Below are 20,142 nucleotides of genomic sequence, written 5' to 3'. Positions count from 1 at the left end.
GGATAAATTATTTGGAGGAAGCATATAACTCTTTAGCGCCTGATCAAGATTTCAGAAATGAACATACAGTATGTTCCATGAAAGCACATTTGTCAAGCAATGTTTGATTTTCATGTGCTATTTCAACAGGTATGAAATAAATCAAATACCAGCATGTCTTTCTCAAAAATGAAGTTAATAGTGGTGGTTACACTTCAATATCTGAATATAATAAATTATAGAGATTGCTACAATTAAAGCTAAACTTATGTTGCTCTTTTGTATTTTTAAACTGTGTCATTGCAGTTTACTGAAGTAAGTCAAATGCAAATGATTTGAATAATTTAAATTTCAGCATAAATTATTCAGTTATTACCAGTGCAGATTTAATATGGCTCTTGGTGCCAGTTTAAGATCAGCCTATTTTGCAAGTTAAAAGTGTTTTCTGGGGATACAAGGTGCTTCTTATTTAAGGAACATAACTACTTTTAGAGCTAATGCTGTCCAGATGCAAAACCAACATTTTATTGCCATTAAAGTGCATTTCTGTTTGATATTATACAGAACCATTCCTGGTAAATTATGTCTTTTAACAAATGAATAGTTCTGTGTTAGTGATAACAAATGTTTCCATTAATTAAAATGATCATTATTTGATTGGAATTATTTTATACAAACTAATTTGACATTGATTTTCTTATTACTGAACTTTGCAAATCACTATTGCATCACATTGAAATTGACACCTGAACCTCAGTAGTTTTTTTTAATATCAGAAGCAAGCTAGTTTCATTTGACATGTTAGTTTCAGTAACTAATTCAGATTTAATTACCTGAATAGGTTGAGGGGCTTAACGTTGCCTCCATGCCCAATTCTTCTTACTGGTTATAGCTCGATAACCCAATTGTACATAGATCATGTAAACTTCCTTCTTGCTGTGATGACAGTATTTTTCCTTGGCTGAAATGAAGTCCTAGTGAGAGTGCGAAGCACTTCCTGTGACACTCAGTATTGAAACTATCTCAATGCTCTTGGCATTAACCTGTTCAAAGAAAACAGTAAAGATATTTAGTGTAAATACCTGATAGGTTTGTACTGCTTTTATAGAAGTAGATATTTATGAATGTTATTGGCATCCATGTTATAGAAAAAAGTTTCCTGGGATTTTAATAGCCAATATTTGATAGTACATTGAGGATATTTTTCGTTTGTTTTTCGTTTCGTTTGGCTAGTCACTTGCCATGACAAATTTGGAGTAGGGTGCTTATTTTGGGAGACTAGTGTCGTGCATGCATAAAAGGCAGCATAGAAGCTGAACGTACAGGAAGACAGGGATTGTTAACCCATTGACCGTTAGCTTCAATGTGTTTTTAAGTCTTGATTTTCAAACGCTTTTTTCTCAGATAGCCTGTGCTGGCACACAAAACTTGTTGGTGGATTTCATTACAGGGTAGTTTGTGGGATATTGGTCCTCACTTTGTAGAGACTTCCCATAGATCTTTTTTGGTGGGGACAACGTTGTACAGTAGAGGCAAGTCTATAGAGGATTTTTGCCTTATGGATGTACTGTATAAGCCCCATTCTGTCATGTACTTTGGTGAAAATGACTTTGAAGCTGGCATTCAAATATGCATTTGTGTAAGCATTACCTCCATTCTGCAGCTGGTTGTCTGAGGTTTTAGTGACCTTCATTTCTGAGTGGAGGTGATATAAGTTGAATAGTTTCCTTTTTGTTCTATAAATTACCTTGATCCCAGTGAAAAGCTTATTGTTCAGATGCAGTGATGTGGTGAGAAAGATTGAGGAAAATGTTGGAATAATGAAGAGCCCTACTTGATACCACTCTGCACTGAGATTAAACTGTAAATTTCTGAATCTTTCAAATACAGTAGATTCTGGTTAATTGGGACCCATCAAGACAAGTACATTTTGACCTGATTAAGCAACTGCCCATATTAGCTGGTTTCATAGAAATAGTTTAAAAAAGACAAACTTCCATTTAACTGAGTAACAAATTATGCATTTAAATGAAATATGGAACAAATTAGAATTCTACCAATATTAATACAGTACTTTAAAACTGTGTATTAGTAGTTATCTATGGAGGAATTCATACAGTGTACATTGTCATGTTCTTTTGTTAACTGTAAATGAACAAAATCAGCACAGGCCCCTAGTGCAGATAACGACTGTGTTCATTGCCTTCATGCATGAAGTAGTGTCAAAAATCACTGTTTTTTAACTCGGTGTGAATCAGCCTAAATTGATAACATAGCATGTGCATATGCAACTGATGCTATTTTACAACTGTTTGCTCTAAGCACAGTGTAGTGTCTAACAGCCGCATAGGTGCATGCATTAGAAACTGTTGCATTGTCCAAATCTTTATTTTCATTGTAACATTCCAAGAAGATTGTGGATATCTTCAAATTCTTTGTAGTCCCTAACTTGGTAAGTAGTGAAGTCATTTTGTTTTCACTCCCAGCTGTTTCTCGCATACACTAGTCTGAATGCTTGATACCACATTGAGCAAAACAGTTCTGAATTGTCTCAATGCTAATTTCTCACCAACTATCAGTGACAAAAATTACTGCTTTTTGAAACACAAACACGTGCAACTGATTCTATTTAAAAATCAGTCACTCTAAGCACAGTGTAGTAACTAATGGTCACCCAAGTGCATATGACTGATGCTAGTTAGAAACACTTCAGTAATAGTCTCCTGTCTCAATTAAGTGGAGTAGTATCCCAATTAAGCAAAGGAAATTCCAGTTATTGTCTTGATTAGTTTCTGTTCATTAAGTGTTGTCCCAAATAAGCGGCTGTCCCAGTTAACCAATGGTACAATTAACTGGTATCCACTATATTTCAGTACCTCTATTATAAATATATTCAGTGATTTAGCCTCTACCACTCTTGAAGGTAAATAATTAGAGATTTACTACTGTCTGAGAAAGTGATGTGTATGTAACTCAGTTTCAAATAACTGACCCTTATTTTGTAGCAACATTTCCTTGTTTATGACTCTAATATTAGTGAAAACATCACAACGTCTGCCCACTTAGAATCTTGTCTATTCGATAAAGTCACCCAAATAAACTCTGAGGAGTACAGATCTAAGCAGTCTAGCCTTTCCTGATAGGACAACCCTCTCATCCCAGGAATTACCAGTAGTTCCTCCTCCATAAAACATAAACCTAAACAGGAGTTAAGGGAAATTTGGATCTGTTATTTCTAATGCCTTCTACTCATGTAAATAATTGACTTAAAACAAACAAAATTTATGAATTGAACATGAAAGCTAAGAGATCGGTGTCACATATGGTGTTAGCAACTATTTTCCACTATTATTTCCCTTCACAAATTTGCCGCTTTTCTCTTTTTACTAATCTTGGCTCTTGTCAGACAGAAATACAGTTATAACACACAATACATAAAGAGCCAAATAAAGCAGAAAATGATCAAGATATTTTTCTTTATGAAAATATATTTTGGACTTTTAGAAACCTACTTTAAAATCTATTTTTGTCTGCGGTCTCAGCATGGAACATAACTAGCTTGTAGTGTTTAGCAGTGAATCACTGAAGCGTCATTCATCTTTTCTTGTTCATTTTTATTGTGAACACATCGTCAGAATATTTGGTTGACTGAATGCTTACATTTTTATTCCTATAAGGTAATAAGAACTGTGACATTTTAGAGCAGTGAGGTTGAAAAATTCACAACAAATGAAATTTGCTTATTGCTCTAGAATTGCTGTCATTTGGGAGATTGTCACATGGAGAGGGAAGGAACTTACACTGGACAAGAAAATTCTATCAAAATAGATTTGAATTTTCCTATAGATGGCAACATTATTCCCAGAAACTGTTCCTCTCCTTGTTAAGTCAATTTTCTGCAAAGGAATATAATTTACTTCCAATTATTCATACGAATTTCTCGCCCCCTGACCTTGAAGTCTAGAAATTTCTCCTCAGTCTGTAAATATGAAGGTATTGCAACATAGCAGTTCTCCATGACACAATAACTTCTATTCCAATGCTTGTTGACATTGCTGATCAAGGTAAAATTTCTCACCCAAGAATTTTTTTAAACACAGTAGAATCAAGTTAATTGGGACACAAAGGGACTAGTACAGTTAAGCAGCTGCCCCAATTAGCCAAAATTCATGGAAATAGTTAAAAAGTATAAAAAAGATAAACTACTGTCTGAGTAACAAATTTTTATATATTTAAGTGAAAAACACAACAAATTAGAACACCTCCAATGCTATGACAGTACAATAAAACAGTGTGTTTGTTCCTAATTATTATCAATGGAGGAAATAATCCAGGGTATGCTGCCATGCATGGGGTGTCCAGGGAAGAGTAGTACCTCTGATGAAGGGCTTGGTGTGTCCATTCTAAGGCAGCCCACGCACCTGTGGCTCCCCACTGGACACAGCTCTCACCCGTGGCTCCAGCTAGTTGTTTGCATGCAACAGCGGCCTTAATATTGTACACTGCTTCGACAGGCAGGCTAAACCAAGTGAGGGTAGCTGGCAGGCCTCATAACCAAGTGGAATAGCGGCAAGCCTGCCCTAACATGTGAAACCAGCTCTGACAAGCTGGATGGATAAGATCAACAGTGAGATCCAACAGCCAGGAAGGTGGTTCTGCAAAGCTTTGTGGAGAGCGAAGGGCACAGAGGAAGTCATGGTCAGCCACTGCAACTAAGGAAGATCCCAGTTTGTGATGTCTACTCACAGCACATTACAGCTCTTCGACCCACAATGTTGTGCCGACCATGTAACCTACTCTAGAAGCTGTCTAAAATTTCCCCACAGCATAGCCTTCTATTTTTCTAAGCACCATGTGCCTAACTTAGAGTCTCTTAAAGACCCTATTGTATCCGACTCCACCACTGTCGCCAGCAGTGTATTCCACACACCCACTACTCTCTGTGTGAAAAACTTACCACTGACACCCCCCTGTACCTACTACCAGGCACCTTAAAGCTATGCCTCCAAGCCTGAATGTTTGAAACCGTAGTGAGCAAAACAATTCTAAGTTGTTTTACTGCTTATTTCCTGACAACTAGCAGGGACAAAAATCACTGCTTTTTGAGCACAAATGCATGCAACTGATGCTATTTGAAAACTATTCGCTCTTAGTATTGTGTAGTGTGTAATGACCACACAATTTCACGTGACTGATGCCAGTTAGAAACTGTTTGGCAGCAATCTCCTGTTCCAATTAAAAAGCATAATGACCCAAATAAACAAAGTAAATCCCGGCTATTTTCTCGATTAGTTTTTGTTCTTTGAGAGTTGTAAATAAGTGGCTACCCTGATTAACTGATAACCCGATTAACTGGAATCCACCATGTTACTGGTATTTTTACAATGTTTGATGTCTCATGAATATTTGCAAACTCGTTCCTGTTCCTTTAGTTTGACATCTTGTACAGCCTTAATACCATATTCAGAATAGTACAATTTTGACAGTCGTGTTATCCATTTTAAATAATGATTTTTTTCCATACTGTATAAGAGCTTGGGCTCAGTACTGAAATTTAGAAATGTTTTGAATTTTCATCAAATTAATTTTGTGGTTACATTCAACCTTAAAATATGTTAAATTTAATGTTTCATTTTTGCTATTATTATTGTCAGTTTATCTTACTATCTACTGTTTGAGGAACTCTGGATATATTAAAACGGCTGCAGGATCATTAAAGCAATTTCAATTTAACTGAAAATAAAAATGCATATTCTGGAAATATAAAATAGGCGTAGGGCATTCTCGAAATACTCAGAGGCTGGGCTATGTCTGTTGGAGAGAAACAATCATTTTATCAGGTCAGGGACAAAGATTTAGATTTTAATGAAAAGTCTCTGTCTGAAATGTTGACTCTGTTTCTCTTCCCACAAATGTGCTGTGATTTGTTGAGTATTTCTAGCATTTTTACTTTTGTTTCAGTAAAAATTCATTTCCTTCTGTACTTGCTAAGTTTGAGCTTATGTGACATGTTCATTGTAGTAGTGATCCAATTTACAGTCTCCAAAGTGAGCTGCCTGTCAATCATCCATTAAAGTCATGTAGTTATGCTTAAGTTGGGCCAATAATAGTGGAAGTTATGTGTGTAATGTTATTCATGTGAGACCAAATATTGCTCAAAGTAGTTGATACCAGAAAGGTGGTCTTATTTGAAGCTTACCAACTAAATTGTAAAACCAGTTATTGGAGGTCAGAGGAATTTTTGCAGCTACTTCCACTCTGAGGAAGATTTGTTTCTCATACCCTGAGAGCTTGTGAGACCACAAGTATTTTTGCTGCACCTATGGAGTGAGGGCTGAGATCCAGAACTGGGATTCTCATTCAGAATTCCTTTGTATTTGATTATAATGGAAGTAGAAGTGTGATTTGGAGAGAAGGAAAATGAGGCAGCATATATGATTGGGATGTTTTCCACATAATATTTACCTTCTCAAGCTAAGATTGTTTGGATATTTTAGTAAGGAGCTCTTCCTCTGAAGAATGTACTACACTGAAGCAGCTACAGCAGAACTATGCAAGTTGGTAAGTTAAAAATATCCAGCTTGAGTTCACTTTCCCAACTAACATTCTCATCAGGTTAGAATACTGTATGTTCTTCTTCAACTGCTGGTTCTGGAGAGAACTATAAGGCTTGGGCCATCTCTTTCCTGATGTTGTACCTTTGCGTTATAAGCCAGCACTGGGATAAAGGTCAGATCCCAGTGGGCCTGACCTTGTGTTCTGCGGCTGGACCTGGCACAGAGTCCAGTGCCTAATGCAGACATCTTGAGCTAACAAGTTAGGTGCACTTTAGGTCACTTTTAGAGAATCACTGAGTTCAACTGCTGGCCAGATTTTTAAGGTGTTTTAAAGTAAGTGGATTCCTTTTATATATTTTTTACATGTTTAATTGCTTATCAAGAGTTTTTCTAATGCCTCTGATTTGAGATGCACAATAAAAACTTGAAGAATTTTTCAGGGCAGTCTGATGTCAGAGGTTACTTTGGAATTGGAGTAGTTTGTCACATGTACCAAAATACAGTACAAAGCTTGTTTTGCATACTGTTCACGTGGATTAAATTATTGCACTGTGCATTGAGGTAGAACAAGGTAAAGCAACAACAATGCAGTATAAAGTGTAACAGCTACAGAGAAAGCGCAGTGCAAGTCACCAATAAAATGCAAGATTATAACAAGGAAGATTGTGAGGCCAAAAGTCCATTTTACTGTACTAGGGAACTATTTAATAGTCTTATAACAGCAGGATATAAGCTGTCCTGGAGCCTGGTGGTTTCAGGTTTTGTGTTTTTTAAAAAATTTTGTGCATAATGGAAATGCGAAAAAGTGAGAATATCTGGGTGGGTGGGGTATTTAATTATGCTGGCTACTCTAGTGAGATAGTAGGAAGTATAAAAAGAGTCCATGGAGGGTAAGCTAGTTTCTGTGATATGCTTAGCTGTGTTCACAACTCTCTGCAGCTTCTAGTGATCGTGGGCAGAGCAATTGCCATACCAAGGCATGATGCATCTAAATAGGATGTTTCCTAGGGGTCACGGATTTAAAAATTGATGAGATTCGGGATACACCAAATTGCTTCAGCTTCCTGAGGAAGTAGGAGCACTTCTTGACCATAGTGTCTATGTTAATGAACCAGGGAAGGCTTGTGGTAGTGTTAACTCCTCAGAATTTGATGCTCTCAACCCTCTTAGCATCAGCACTGTTGTTGGTAGCAGGAACATGTGCAAGTGACCAGCACTTTTGTTTTGCCGTCATTGAGGGAAATGTCACAAAGCTGTCTGTCTCCATCCTCTACTTGGGCTCATCATTATCTGAGATATGTGCCACAGTGTGGTGTTATCTGCGGACCTGTCGATGGAATTAGAGTGGAATGTGGCCATACAGTGATGAGTATATAAGGAGTAAAGTAGGGGGCAGTAGATGAATCTTCTGGTGCAGAGAGTAATCATGGTGGAGCTGTTGCTACCTATCTTTACCGATTGCTTTCTGTCAAGTCAAGAATCCCATTGTAAAGGGAAATGTTGATTCCTGAGTCTGGGATTTTGGAGATGAGTATGCTTGGAATCATGGTATTTAATGCAAAACTGTACTCAATACTGTCCAGAGGTTCCAGAAATATTGTTCATTGTTGATTGAGATATTGACATTATTCATTGATTCTCCAAGTTTTTCACCATAACTGAAATATCCACAAATAACTGAGCACAAAACAGAGAACTTTTTTTTTAACTACAATGAATTCAAAAGTACATATTAACCATTCTGGTGTCTCCTTGTATTGTGTTTCAGCTGGGTGCTACTTGCATCTTTCTTTCTCATTCATATAATTATACCATACAGAAGGAAGCATTTAAACTATTGTTTCTTTCTCAAAGGCCATCCTGTTAGTCTCATGCTCTGAGTCTTTCTGTAAGGTCATGAAAATATCTCCTTTTTAAATTAATTCCTTTTTCACACTCAAAATTACTTCTGAATGTACATCCATCCTCTTATTATGTTAGGCAACCCATTGTAGATTGGAACAAAATATCTAATCTCCATCCTACTTTTTTGTTTTGGCCATCAACTTTTGTCTATTGGAGATGCGAGAGAATGCAGACACTGGAATCTGAAGCAATAACCTACTGTGGCGGTAAAGGGGTGATCAACTTTTCTGGTCCTGATGCAAGGTCACAACCTGAAACATCGACTGTCCTTTTGCCCCCAGACATGCCGCCTGACTCACTGAGTTGTTCCAGCAGTTTGATTTTGTTTTACCTTGTATCTGTTTCCCTGTGACCAACCATCATGCCACTGGGAAGTTTTTCCAAATTGAAGCACAACAGAAATTAAATGCATGATAGTATTTTTTCAGATTCTGGGTTTTGGATCACTTTGGAAATTCCTGGTTTTAAATACCCTTGTGCTCCTCATGTTCTTTCCACATAAGAAGCACACGGGACAATATCTTTCACCGTGCATTATCCCTGTTGGAGCTTCGTAGGAGAACATAGACTAAGTTATCTTGTCATCATCAGACTGAACCTTCACAGACCAACCATATTTTAGTAATGTAGCACTCAATTGAGACTACTGTAAAGAAAGACCCTGATGCAACCTTCACCATTTTACTCTACAGTACATTCCTGACCACCAGAACATCCAGTCCTCCCTACCTTCTGGTCCTCCAAGCCCCCATAGACTAATTGCAAGTTTCAATCCTTAGTATTTCTCATCTCTCCTACTCCTTGAATCTCCAGTCCCTCTTTCCACAACCACGCTCCAGCCACACTCACAGGTTTCTGGTACCCAGCCCTCCCTCCCTCCCCTCTGCTCAAACACTTGCCCTCCCCTCAATACTGTCCTCAATTCTGGCAGCACATTCTCAAGTACTAAAATATGCAATGGTCATTCAGTTGTTCTCAAGACATTGCATGTGAAATTTTCAGTAGAGTATTCCACAACTGAAATTGTCTTTCATGCCCTTGTGCAATCTAACCTGTCCATTTGAGAGCACTTGAAATTTTTGGCTCTCATGATCCTGAATACCACTTTTGAATTTTTGCCAATCTTCTCTGCTGCAATATAAAATTCACCTTTACTGTCTCCTTATGTTCTTCTTGTACTATCCTGTTAAATATCTTCACCCTCTTCAAAACCTCATCCACATTTCATTTATCCAACACTGGACTCCACACAGACAGTATCAAAAGTGAGGATTGAACTTGGGTGGCTGGAGCTCTACTAGCTATGTCACTGCAGCTACAGAGGCTTCAGTTCTGTTTTTTTGTTTATAACCTTAAGCCTAATCTGCTGATTTACTCTCTACCCTTTACTGTCACGTTCTGTCAATTATTTCTTGTGTTACATCACATTTTCTAAAGGTCAACATGTAAATGTACAGTATGTGATAACTGAAGTAGCTAACCCTACACATTCTTTAAGTGGTTCAAGTGATTTGCCTTCCTGCTTGGAGCACAATATGAACTTAATGGCCACATAAACTATTGGCTAAATTAATCACTGATTATTAAATAAGATAAATATATTTTGCCATTTCACTTTGTTTCTCAAACTTTCACAAAGTAATTCTGTGACATTGCTTTTTTGTTATATAACATTGTACCTATTTTGCAAGTCAATAGGGAGAACCTGTGCACTTCATTGAACATTGTTCCTGCATCATTTTCATTTTCTCCCCATCAGAGAAACTGCTCTGTTGTTTCTGACAATAATTTGCCGAGAGCAAAGATATTGTGCAGGAATACCATTGGTTTCTCTACCTATAAGATACCTGAATAAATATGAGTTTTTAATGTCTATAGTTGTAGATCTGCCAGCTGCAATACAATGGCGCAGTATGTTACAGTTCTCCACTTCAGTGATGTCCCACATATTTTTATTATTAAAATTCTAATGATATAAACTACAAATTAAATACTATTTAAATAACCAAAGAGATCATTTTACAACGTTACTGATATTTTTAATTGAAGCCAGTGCGGGAGATATAATTGCTGTCAGAAGGATTACTGGTGAAGCCTATGTGGGAATGTTTCTTGATGTTGGAAAAAAAGATGTATTGCTTCTGGTTCCTATAATTTTTGGAGGAGTGATTTTCGGTAAACCACAGTGTGAATAGCATGGAAATAAGTGACTCATCTCAGTATTCTGTGAAAAATAAATCTTTAATACAGGAGGTAATTATTTTGATGCATGCTTAAAATTACTTTGTAACTAAAATGTGTATGCTGACTTCACAGGGTCCATTTTTTCAGTGAACTCTCCAAATTAAGCCCACACTTCCTCAAATAATTGGACAGTGAAGTAGTCATGCGTAAAAATTCCTTAATAAACGTCAAAGAGTGATTCAATACACTGGAATGCACACCGTCTATCAGGCTTCTTGCAATTCTTGTAATACTGAAGTCATCCAATTAATCCCACTTCTCTGCTCTTGCTCTATAAATACCAGTCAAGTTTAATGAAAGCTCCATGTGTTGCCTTTGATTCACATTAAATCTGTGCCCTTTGGATGCTGTTTACTTTGGTCACAAGAAGCAAGTTCTCTTCAGCTATAAACAAAAGGAGGAAATGCTGGAAATATTAGCAGAGCAGAATAATGTTTGTTTCTTCATAGAAGCTGTCTGAGTTGTGAATACTTCCACCTTTTTCTGTTTGTAATTTATGATTTATATCACCTTCAGTATCTCAATTTTCAGTGATGATATATGCTTGTAATGTTGGAATAGCAGTGTGAGAGTTGAAATTAAATGCAGAATTGCCTGTAATTTGCCCTTAATGCAGAATTGCCTTCAAGTTGAAGTTCATGTTTATAGGCATGGGGATGCATGACTAGGGTATAAGTGTCATGAAAATTAACTGATTTAAAAACAAATTGAATGCCGGTAACTATTATCTGGATGACAAGAAAAAAGTTTGAAGTTATGCTGCAATTTACTTCTGTCCCACATGCTCCCATTGCTCCCCCTGGATCTCCAAACACAAAGGCCAGAATTCTATTAGATTTTGTTTTATTATTTCTACTACTTGTCTATGACTTTTTATAATGTGTGTACCTCAGTAATCTATTTGCATAGTTTTTGCTTAGAAAAGAACTTTAACCTCGTGTTTTGTTGTCATTCAAATGATGGAAAGCCAAATTACAAAGCTGAATGTTGCAAGCAACGTGCAATTAAAAGCATATAAGTTTAAATTTTGTTGAATTACAAATAAAGAGTGTGTAAATGACTCTGAGGGTAAAAGGAGCCTGATTAAGTTTAACAGGAACGCATGAAACCAGGGCTGGTAAGTTTAAGAGAAGTAGGTGAACCATAAGTCCTGTGAATTTAAACAAGTATTGTGTTTATACAGAGATGAAAATATAAAAGAATCATTAAAGGAAGTAAGCATTTTATTAATTTCTTTCAGCAAATTGAATTAATCTAATAAAAAGAGACATGGCAAGGCACCTCAAAATCTGTAGAATGCCTATCCCACTCAATGTGGGAACTGCAGAATGCTTTGACTATCCTGGAGCCCAAGGTCTGAGTTTTACAGCGTGAACAGTAGCTGCCATCCAAGAAGCTGATGGTTTATTAGAAAGTATGTTTCATGGTGATCATCCAACTACTTTAGAGACCACAGTAAGATTGGAAATGCCTGTTAGCCAGATTGGCCAAAAAAAGAGAGTAGGTAAATACTTAATGCGATCACTGAAGGTATTTTGATCTCCTGTCAGCTGTGTGTCAATCAGGGAGAGGCTTTCTCTGACAAATGCAGCAAGACTCAAGGCCATGGTATCTTGCGTGGCTCAATGGAGTAAAAAAGGTGAAGAGAGTATAATTATTCACAATTTTTTTTGTTAGAGTTAGGGGGATGATATTTCTGTGGTTGTAGGGGTAATTCCTAGATGGCATACTGCCTCTCTTGCAGCTGCAGAACATTCTGGAAGGTGGTGATTGGAGGGCAGTAAACAGCCAGAGGTCACAGTCCATATCGTAATGGTGACATGGGCAGTATAAAAAGCTTGAGGCCCTCATGCATACTTTAGTGAGCTTAGGAAGAGATTGTTGATGATGACAATCTCCAGATCATCTAATGCACCTGTTAGCTTAGAGGTTAGTGCAGACAAATGTGTGGCTGGACGAAGGGCTTCAGATTCATGTGACCTGTTGTGTTGGGGTTTGGTGGAACCGATATAAACTAAATAGATTACACCTCTACAGAACTGAGACAATGTCCTTGCAGATGCATAAGCAAGGCTGTGTGGTGAGGTTGGCAACAGAAGCAAAAAAGAGAACATACGAAGGTGGAAAAAAACAATTTGAAATGAAAGCACCAGAATATTTTTAGGCAGGACCAAACTATGAAAGAATGAAAAAAAAGTCTACATACCAGGACGTGTATGTAGACATAAAAGATTGGTGATCTGCAAGCTAAATTAATCATGTGCGCTTCTGATTTCATGACAATAATGGAGACTTGCCTTAAATAAAAGGCAGGGATGGTTTCGAATTATTCATGTTTTTCCGAAAAATAAGGAAGGGATAAAAAGAAGGAAGTGACACTATTGATTAAAAGAAGCATTGCAGTGCCTGTGTACATACATCTACTGATGCTTCTGGACACATCATCAGTGATGTTCCTGGAATCATCGGGTGTTTCGGGTCTTTCAACGTCATACACCCTTCTCCAGGTGACCCAGCCGGGGCTGATCAGACCCCAGCTTGTGTCCAGATGGCTAGCTACACATGACTCCATGGCTCCCTCTCTTGAGCCACAGCCATCTTGAGGCCCTCTCTGCCGCATCGGTGGTACTGCGGATGGCTCTCCTCTTCCTCTCTCCCTCGATGCCCAAATTACTGTAGGCTGCCGAAGAGAGATTATTTCCTATAATAACTCAGTTTATATTAATGAACAGCAGGGCCACAGTTACATGACTGAGACTATTCTATAGGCTACCAACCAATGTTATGGAGTCATGGAGTTCTACAGTGCATAAACAGGCCCTTCAGCCCATCTATTCCATAAAAACCTGATCTTCTGCCAAGTCCCATCTAACTGCACCCAGACCATGGCTCTCCAGACTCTTGTTGCCCATGTACCTATCCAAAACTTGCTTAATGTTCCAATTGAACACTCATCTATTACCTCCACTGGCAGCTTGTTCCACATTCATACCACCATCTGAGTGAAGTTTCCCCTCAGATTCCCCATAAATATTTGTTTTTTCACACTAAACCTATGACCTCTAGTTCTAGTCTCACCCAAACTGAGAGGAAAAGGTCTACATGCATTCACCCTATCAAATAAGATTGACAAGGGAGAGGATATGGGTGTTGTGTATTTGGATTTTCAAAAGGCCTTCGATAAGGTGCGCGCATAAGAGGCTGCTTAATAAGGCAAGAGCCCATGGAATTACAGGAAAGACATTGGAATGGGTAGAGCATTGGCTGTTAGGCAGAAAGCAAAGAGTGAGAATAAAGGGATCGTATTCTAGTTAGTTGCCGGTTACTAGTGGTGTTCCACAGGGGTCGGTGTTGGGGCCGCTTCTTTTTACACTGTATATCGATGATTTAGATTATGGATTAAATGGTTTTATGGCTAAGTTTGCAGATGACACCAAGATAGGTGGAGGAGCAGGAAGTGTTGAAGAAACAGAAAGGTTACAGAGAGACTTGGTCAGTTTGGGAGAGTGGGCAAAGAAATGGCAGATGAGATACAATGTTGAGAAATGTACATTTTGGAAGAAGCAGTAATCAGGCAGATTATTATTTAGATGGGGAGAAAATTCAAAAATCGGAAGTGCAAAGGGACTTGGGGGTCCTCATGCAGGATACCCTAAATGTTAACCACCAGGTTGGGTCAGCAGAAAGGAAAGTGAATGCTATGTCGGCATTCATTTAAAGAGGAATAGCGTATAAGAGTAAGTAGGTGTTGATGAGGCTCTGTGGGGCACTGATGATACCTTATTTGGAATACTGTGTGCAGTTTTAGGCCCCCTATCTTAGAAGGGATATACCGATGTTGGAGAGAGTTCAGAGAAGATTTACGAGGATGATTCCTGGAATGCAGAGGCTAACATATGAGGAGCGTTTGTCGGCTGTTGGACTTTATTCATTAGAGTATAGAAGAATGAGAGGGGATTTAATAGAAACATTTCAAATGTTGAAAGGGTTGGACAGAGTAGATGTGGAAAGGCTATTTCCCTTGGTGGGCGAGTCCAGGACAAGAGGCCACAGTCCTTAGAGTTAGAGGGTACCGATTTAAAACAGAGATGAGGAGAAATTTTTTTAGCCAGAGGGTCGTGGGTTTATGGAATTCGTTGCCACATGCAGCTGTGGAGGCCCGATCATTGAGGGTGTTTAAGGAGGAGATTATATATAGGCATCCATTAGTCTCATGAGACCATGGATTTGCGCCTTGGGAGGTTTCCAGGGCACAGGCCTGAGCAGGGTTGTATGGGAGACCGGCAATTGCCCAAGCTGCAAGCCTTCCCCTCTCCACGCCACCGATGTTGTCCAAGGGAAGGACACTAAGACCTGAGCAGCTTGGCACCAGTGTCATCGCAGAGCAATATGTTGTTAAGTGCCTTGCTCAAGGACACAACACGCTGCCTCAGCTGAGGCTCGAACCAGTGACCTTCAGATCACTAGACTGATGCCTTATCCATTAGGCCTCACGCCAACACGAGGAGGAGATTGATAGGTATCTAATTAGTTAGAGTGTCAAGGGATATGGGGGGAAAAGCTGGAAATTGGAACTAGATGGGAGAATAGTTTTGCTCATGGTTGAGTGGCAAAGCAGACACGATGGGCCGAATGACTTACTTCTGCTCCTTTGTCTTGTGATCTATCTATAACTTCATAATTTTGTATAACCTCTATCAAATCTTCCCTCATTCGCCTGCACTCCAGGTAATAGTCCTAAGCTATTCAATATTTCCCTATAACTCAGGTCCTTAAATCCCAGCAACATCCTCATAAATTCTCTGCACTTTGTCAAGCTTATTGATATCTTTCTTGTAGGTACAGTAGATGACTAGAACTACAGTACATTCAATACACTAAATTTGGCTTCACCAATGTCACTAAATTCAAAATAACATCCCAACTCTTGTACTCAAGGCCCTGATTTGAAAGGATATTGAGAGGTGACTTTGAAGGCAAATTACAGAGTTGTGCAAAGGTCATGGAGTAGTAATAATGGGGAAGAACTATCAGAAACACTGATTCTAAGTTTATGAAATATGCTCGAGGCAATGTTCTTTACCTGACCCAATGGCTAAGATGACTTGTTGGACTTGGATTTGGAAAATGTACCAGGACAGGTTGAGAACTAGCAATAGGAGTCTTTCTAGGAAACAGATAATGAAGTTTAGATATGTATGGGGAAAAAAACCAGAAATCATTCCAAGTTTAAAAATTGTCAATTCGAGAAGTGCCTATTTGAAAGGAAGGGAACAGGGCTGGCTCAAATGAAATGCAATCAAAACTTTTAAGGCAAAACTGTAATTACACAACAGAATATCTTTAAGGTGGTGATGTGGCAGCTTTCATCTAGCTATAATTAAGAGATCGTTTGTTGATTAAGACAATAGAGGGTAAAGCAACACGGAAAATATGAAGCTGACAGGTACTAAGTTGTTAACACAAGTTAGAACCAAGCTACCGTAGATTCCGGACTACAGAGCGCACCTGATTAAAAGCCGCTGGCTCTAATTTTAGAAATAAAATCAATTTTTTAATTGTAAAGGCCGCACCGGATTTTAGGCCGCACCGGATTTTCGGCCGCAGGTGTCCCACGTTGTAATATGAGATATTTACACAGAAAGATATTACACGTGAGGATTTTTAAACTTTTAATTAAATCCATATGGTAACAAAAACAAATACATATTGCAAATGCTTTTTTTCGAACCGTGCCCGTAACGCGGCTACTTTTAAATACGTTGCGTATACTTCTTTACTGAACAACATTCCAATATCTCCTAACGACTGGTAAAAAATATATATACTACAGCCTACCAGGAAAAGTTATTGATCACCTTTAACTTAAAAGCAGCGTTCGCTCAGATCCAAAGCCGCTCGCGTAATGCGCTCCCCCCCTCCTTTCCGTTTATCGCAAACCGGCATTTTCCCACAAGACACCGCGAAACCGGGTGTGACGTCATAGCATCCCGCGATGTAGTACAGAAAACAAATATAGTTAAAACTCTTCTAACTTTAACTAGAAAATGAATTACTAAGCGAAAATATTATAAACTAAGTATGCCATAAGGCAGCACAATGCTTCGAGTGTTTTCCATGTTGATGAGGGTGAGTACAAATGACTGATTTACAATAATTTAATTGTGAAAGTGCGCTTGATTTATCGTACAATTTCATTGGACCTCTGTGAACTACTCATCAATTTTATTGGTCTACTGTTATGAGGCAAAATGTTTACGAGGCGGCATGAAAAAAAATCATGCATTAGCCGCTCCGGATTATAGGCCGCAAAGTTCAAAGCTGTTCAAAATGTGGGAAAAAAGTAGCAGCTTAAAATCCGGAATCTACGGTAATTATAGGATGTTGAGAAAAGGAAAAGGGACAGAGAGAGAATGCAAATGGCCCAAAATTGGGATGGGTAGTAAATGGTAATATACTTCAAAGAGATATTGGAATGTTAGTGGAATAGGCAGATAAAATACCAAATATTATCCATTGATGGAGAAGAACCAATATAAACTTGAGGGTCTAAAAATCTAAATTCTAAAACAAGTACAAAGACATGGAGATCTGTGGATAAATGTGAATAATTTATTGACGCTGCCAGGCAAGATCTTGCCAGGCTGGGCTTTATTAATGGACGCAGAGAGTACATGGTCATGGAAGTCGTGATGAAAATTTCTGCATGCTATCCAAAGCCTTCACATCCTTCTAAAGTGCTTAGTCCAGTCTTGGAGACAGCGATCCAGTTGTTATACAATGCACAGTTTTATTTCTCATCACAACTTTCTTGTCCTGTACTCTATGCTTCCTTTTATAAAATCCAGGACTTTTTTTACCCAAATCTTTGGAGTTGTGTAACAAAATGGTTCTCTCTAACTTCTTTTATTAAGGTTCTTCCTATTCAGATGCTGTAGTTGCTGTAGCAATACTGTAGGCCTGCCCTTTACATCAAATTATCATGAATACTGCCCATGGTATATTATGAATGGTTCATCCCAGAAAACCTGTGACTCAGCAGTCAGAACAATGGGCAAAACTTGTTACATTGGAGCAAAGTGTGGTGTGAAATCTGAAAGTGCTTGTAAAACTTAAGTAGCTAATGTCAAAATAAAGGCCAAAATCATAATTATATGCCCCGATAAGTGTACAATGTTATTAATTTGTTTTCTGTTTCCCAACAGCAAGAATTTGAGTTGAAACTTTTCCATGTCCGTGGGGAACATGCTGAAGCAATATCTAAGCATGAAGAAACCATTGCACAATTGAAAATTAACTTGGAAAATAAAACAAAGGAGGGAAAATCTGATACAAGAGATGTTTCTGTTTCCACTGCAGATGAATTTGTGCCAAAGACATTTCGCAATGTTTGCATTCAGACTGACAGAGAAGCATTCATACAATTAAACCAAGAAGATAGCAGGACACCCAGAAGTAGTCTAACTGTTCCAGGAAAATTGAACCTTGCTTCCTTGAACTTGAATGGCCAGTCGCCTCACTCTCTACAAATGACAAATGAGGAAGCTTCATTGTCCTCATCTTCACAAGTCTCAGAATCTCAGTCTGCTGCATCTTCATCATCACTCCCACTTTCAGGCCAGTCTCAAGATTTGACAACACATCTCCCTGACTCTGGAGCACCACCACCACCACCACCTCCACCTCCACTCCCAGATTCTGGAGTACCACCTCCACCACCACCTCCTCCTCCGCTCCCAGGCTTTGGACCACCACCACCTCCTCCGCTCCCAGGCTCTGGACCACCACCACCTCCTCCGCTCCCAGGCTCTGGACCACCACCTCCTCCTCCGTTCCCAGGCTCTGGACCACCACCTCCTCCTCCATTCCCAGGCTCTGGACCACCACCTCCTCCTCCGTTTGGAAATCCAAATGCTATGAATTCCAGCTTGAAGAAAAGTAGACACGTAAGGAAGCCCATAATTGAACCGCGTCTTCCAATGAGGCCTTTATATTGGACAAGGATTCAGCTAAAGGATTCCAGGTACTGAAAATAAAAGCCAGTTGTGTTGACATATAAACTTGTACTTCATATACATATTTTAAGTTTCTTCATTAACTATAATGAATATAAGCAAGGGGTAAATAGTCATATTAATCAATAGGTAGCTTTTGGTAGAAACTGACTTTTGTAACACTGAAAGAAATCCATATTTTTCTATAAGGATTCTCTGTTTACAAACCATTTGATTACAAAGAAATAATACAGTGATACATAAACTTAAACTGAAATTTTTTTTATTGCTTCTATTTTAAACTGACAGCAGTCATGAACAGTGTTTGTTTGTGCATTCTATCTTTGATATCTATGATTTGACATAGCTAACATTTCTTGTTTTGTACAAGTTTATATCCCAACCTTTTAAACCCAGACTAACTCAAAATGTCTAATCTAATAATTATAATTCAATGTTTTCATTTTTCACTTCATCTTCTCGACATAGTACTAAGGAACTTACAAAGCACTAATTATTGTGTGGTGTCATTTTTTATCTGCAAGGTTAAAATATGGTTATAAAAACAGTAATAAGTCGTATTTAAATCAGTAAGTGCTAAGAAATCTTGGAAGCAGCTTAGATTTCCTTATCCTAGGTACAGCATATACCTTCAGGTAATTGATGATAATTTCCTATTTGCATTGGCATTGATTGTATTTTGAAACTGGAAAGGCTAGCCAAGAATTAAAGATATAGATTATTCCCATCAGTCTCTCATTTCTAAAGCCTAATATCTATTTGGTATCCAACACTGTCAAGTTTTCAATTTTTTTGACTTTTTGAAGTGGCCTAATTACAGTAAATTCTGAATTTCAGTTAGTGTTATGTGGATACTGCTTTTTATTAATTTGTTCGGATAATATAATTTGTTTATGCAGGCTTCTGAATGTTTTCTCAGCCAGCCTTTTATTAAATGTGCAGTTTTTGTTTCATTGGTGACAAGAACATTGATGGAAGAGCTTCCAGACACAGTTTAGACCTGGGGTTCCCAATCTTTTTATGCCATGAGATTTTACCATTGACCCAGGGGTCTGTCAACCCCAGGTTGGTAACCCCTACAACACACACAAAATGCTGGTGGAACACAGCAAGCCAGGCAGCATCTATAGGGAGAAGCGCTGTCGACGTTTCGGGCCAAGACCCTTCATCAGGACCAACTGAAAGGAAAGATACTAAGAGATTTGAAAGTAGGAGGGGGAGTGGGAAATGCGAAATGATAGGAGAAGACCGGAGGGGGTGGGATGAAGCTAAGAGCTGGAAAGGTGATTGACAAAAGTGATACAGAGCTGGAGAAGGGAAAGGATCATGGGACAGGAGGCCTAGGGAGAAAGAAAGGGGGAGGGGAGCACCAGAGGGAGATGGAGAACAGGCAGAGTGATGGGCAGAGAGAGAGAAAAAAAACAAACAACTAAATATGTCAG

General features: G+C 38.5%; 1 protein-coding gene across 5 annotated transcripts in view; it reads left to right on the top strand.

Moving 5' to 3' along the window:
• The window catches only part of fmn1 (formin 1), a 381,596-nt gene that overhangs the window by 156,951 nt on the left and 204,503 nt on the right, over positions 1–20,142 (top strand). For all 5 annotated transcript variants that reach the window (XR_012098266.1, XM_073040129.1, XM_073040128.1 and 2 more), the window contains one exon: positions 17,891–18,708. Coding sequence is in view for 4 of the 5 variants with exons in the window: in XM_073040129.1 (XP_072896230.1) it covers positions 17,891–18,708 (818 nt within the window). In the remaining variant the exon portion in view is untranslated. The remainder of the gene's footprint in view (positions 1–17,890; positions 18,709–20,142) is intronic.

Source organism: Hemitrygon akajei, chromosome 3, assembly GCF_048418815.1.
Source record: "Hemitrygon akajei chromosome 3, sHemAka1.3, whole genome shotgun sequence".
Taxonomy (NCBI): domain Eukaryota; kingdom Metazoa; phylum Chordata; class Chondrichthyes; order Myliobatiformes; family Dasyatidae; genus Hemitrygon; species Hemitrygon akajei.
Note: the sequence above shows the minus strand (reverse complement) of the source record. Positions and strands in the feature narration are given on the sequence as shown.